We start from the raw sequence: 1,586 nt of genomic DNA, 5'->3' as shown, positions 1-1,586 counted from the left end.
ATCAGGGTTAGTTGACATTGTGCTTGTTAATAATGCAGTACACTTCCATATTCAGAATGCATTATAAGAAAATTCGGTAGATATTGCTACTTGTACTATTTGTGCAACCAAAATCGAAACTGGTAAAGCATGCATGCCACTTTAATGTAGTTGTTGACAATTATGGATACAAGAAGCCTACTTCATATAAGCCGACATAAATCTGATAAGCTGCTGCAAATGTGACATACCGTTATTGAAGAGATCCAGTTCGTCATTGCAGGCAAGCGGTTATTATGAATGTAGAGCGTCATTTACGTTTGCTTGTGTTGCGCACCATTTCAAATAAAAACTGTAGAATGTCAAGCCCTCCATCCAAGAAATGTGATGCTTCCAGTCGTCAATGTGGGGCAAGTTTGGATCCTTATACTACATCTGTGTTGTTATCTGCACTGCAATGCTACTCTGCCTTCACATGCTAGCAACAGCATTTATTCCAACAAACAAAGAATCTGAGAGCATTTTAACAACGCCTTTAGCCAAGAATTGATGTGCCTATTTGTATGTCTCTATAACCCTCTATTCAGTAATTTATGAAATTTCGTTGTAATTCCTTGCCTGAATTCATTGTTTCCACTATTTTCCACGAAAAAAGATGGTTTCAGTGTCCACTATGCAGAAAAGCTTTTCCATGTTACAGCACCCTAAACCAACACTTTTAGGATATCCATGGGAGTGGGTCACACAATCGTGACCAATTTGCACGTCTCATTGTGCAACAACCATTTTAAGAAGGGCAACTGGAATCAAAGAATGCAAAATTATTTTACCAAAATGGTGGAGCTTGTTATTTTTAAGCTTCTTTAAGTGCATGCACATGCTCCCATTTTAATGATTCATTCGCCATCCGATGCGATTTAGGTAACCACATTGCGATTTATAAGACCCTCTGTAGTATTGCTCAAAAAAGGCTTCCAAAATTACTATGTCCAAATATTATATTTTCAAATGGAACTTAGTTGTCTATCGGCATCACCATAAATAGTTCGGGAGCAACAGGACCCTAAACGATTGCTTACTGGAGGTACCCGGTAGGAAAAATTACTAAATTTGGGCCTTCATTAGCTGCCAGATACATTATCTTCGGTATTTTAGGCATTTACTTTTGAGTCCCGAACTTCCAGAGAGGAAGTTATTCATTTGCCCATTTTGCTCTACATTCTTTTCATGATGAGGTAATTTAAAACTTTACATTTCTGAAGTCCATGAGGAAAGGCCAAATGTGCTTCAATTTTTTTGCAAATTCTAGACATGTACTCTTTGTTGTTTTGCAATATTTTTTCCAAATTATGCCTTTGCACGGCGGCTTTATTATTGCAAGGATTGCGATGAATCCTGTTTGCAGCAGAGCCATTTAAACAGGCATATTGCTGCGATTCATGGTAGAAACTCAAATAAATCCTAAAAGTGCTTTAATTTTTTATTATTTTTGTCTGCGACCAAACATCGCTTAAATTTGTCAACTTATTCGTATTCTAAGGGAAGTCTTTCTATGAGATTAAATTTCACGTCTCTTACAATTTACGTGGAAAAATAATGTTGTAATC

General features: G+C 36.8%; 1 protein-coding gene across 1 annotated transcript in view; it reads right to left on the bottom strand. All coding sequences in view use genetic code 11, as the record gives it.

Moving 5' to 3' along the window:
- Window positions 1–1,193: 1,193 nt before the first annotated feature.
- The window catches only part of EGR_06930 (hypothetical protein), a gene marked incomplete at both ends in the record, with an annotated part of 2,948 nt that continues 2,555 nt past the window's right edge, over window positions 1,194–1,586 (bottom strand). The window contains one exon of the mRNA XM_024496179.1: window positions 1,194–1,409. Within this exon, the coding sequence (XP_024349382.1) occupies window positions 1,194–1,409 (216 nt within the window). The remainder of the gene's footprint in view (window positions 1,410–1,586) is intronic.

The sequence above is a fragment of the Echinococcus granulosus genome (assembly GCF_000524195.1).
Source record: "Echinococcus granulosus chromosome Unknown EG_S00066, whole genome shotgun sequence".
Lineage (NCBI taxonomy): Eukaryota > Metazoa > Platyhelminthes > Cestoda > Cyclophyllidea > Taeniidae > Echinococcus > Echinococcus granulosus.
This window is presented reverse-complemented; position numbering and strand designations above follow the sequence as displayed.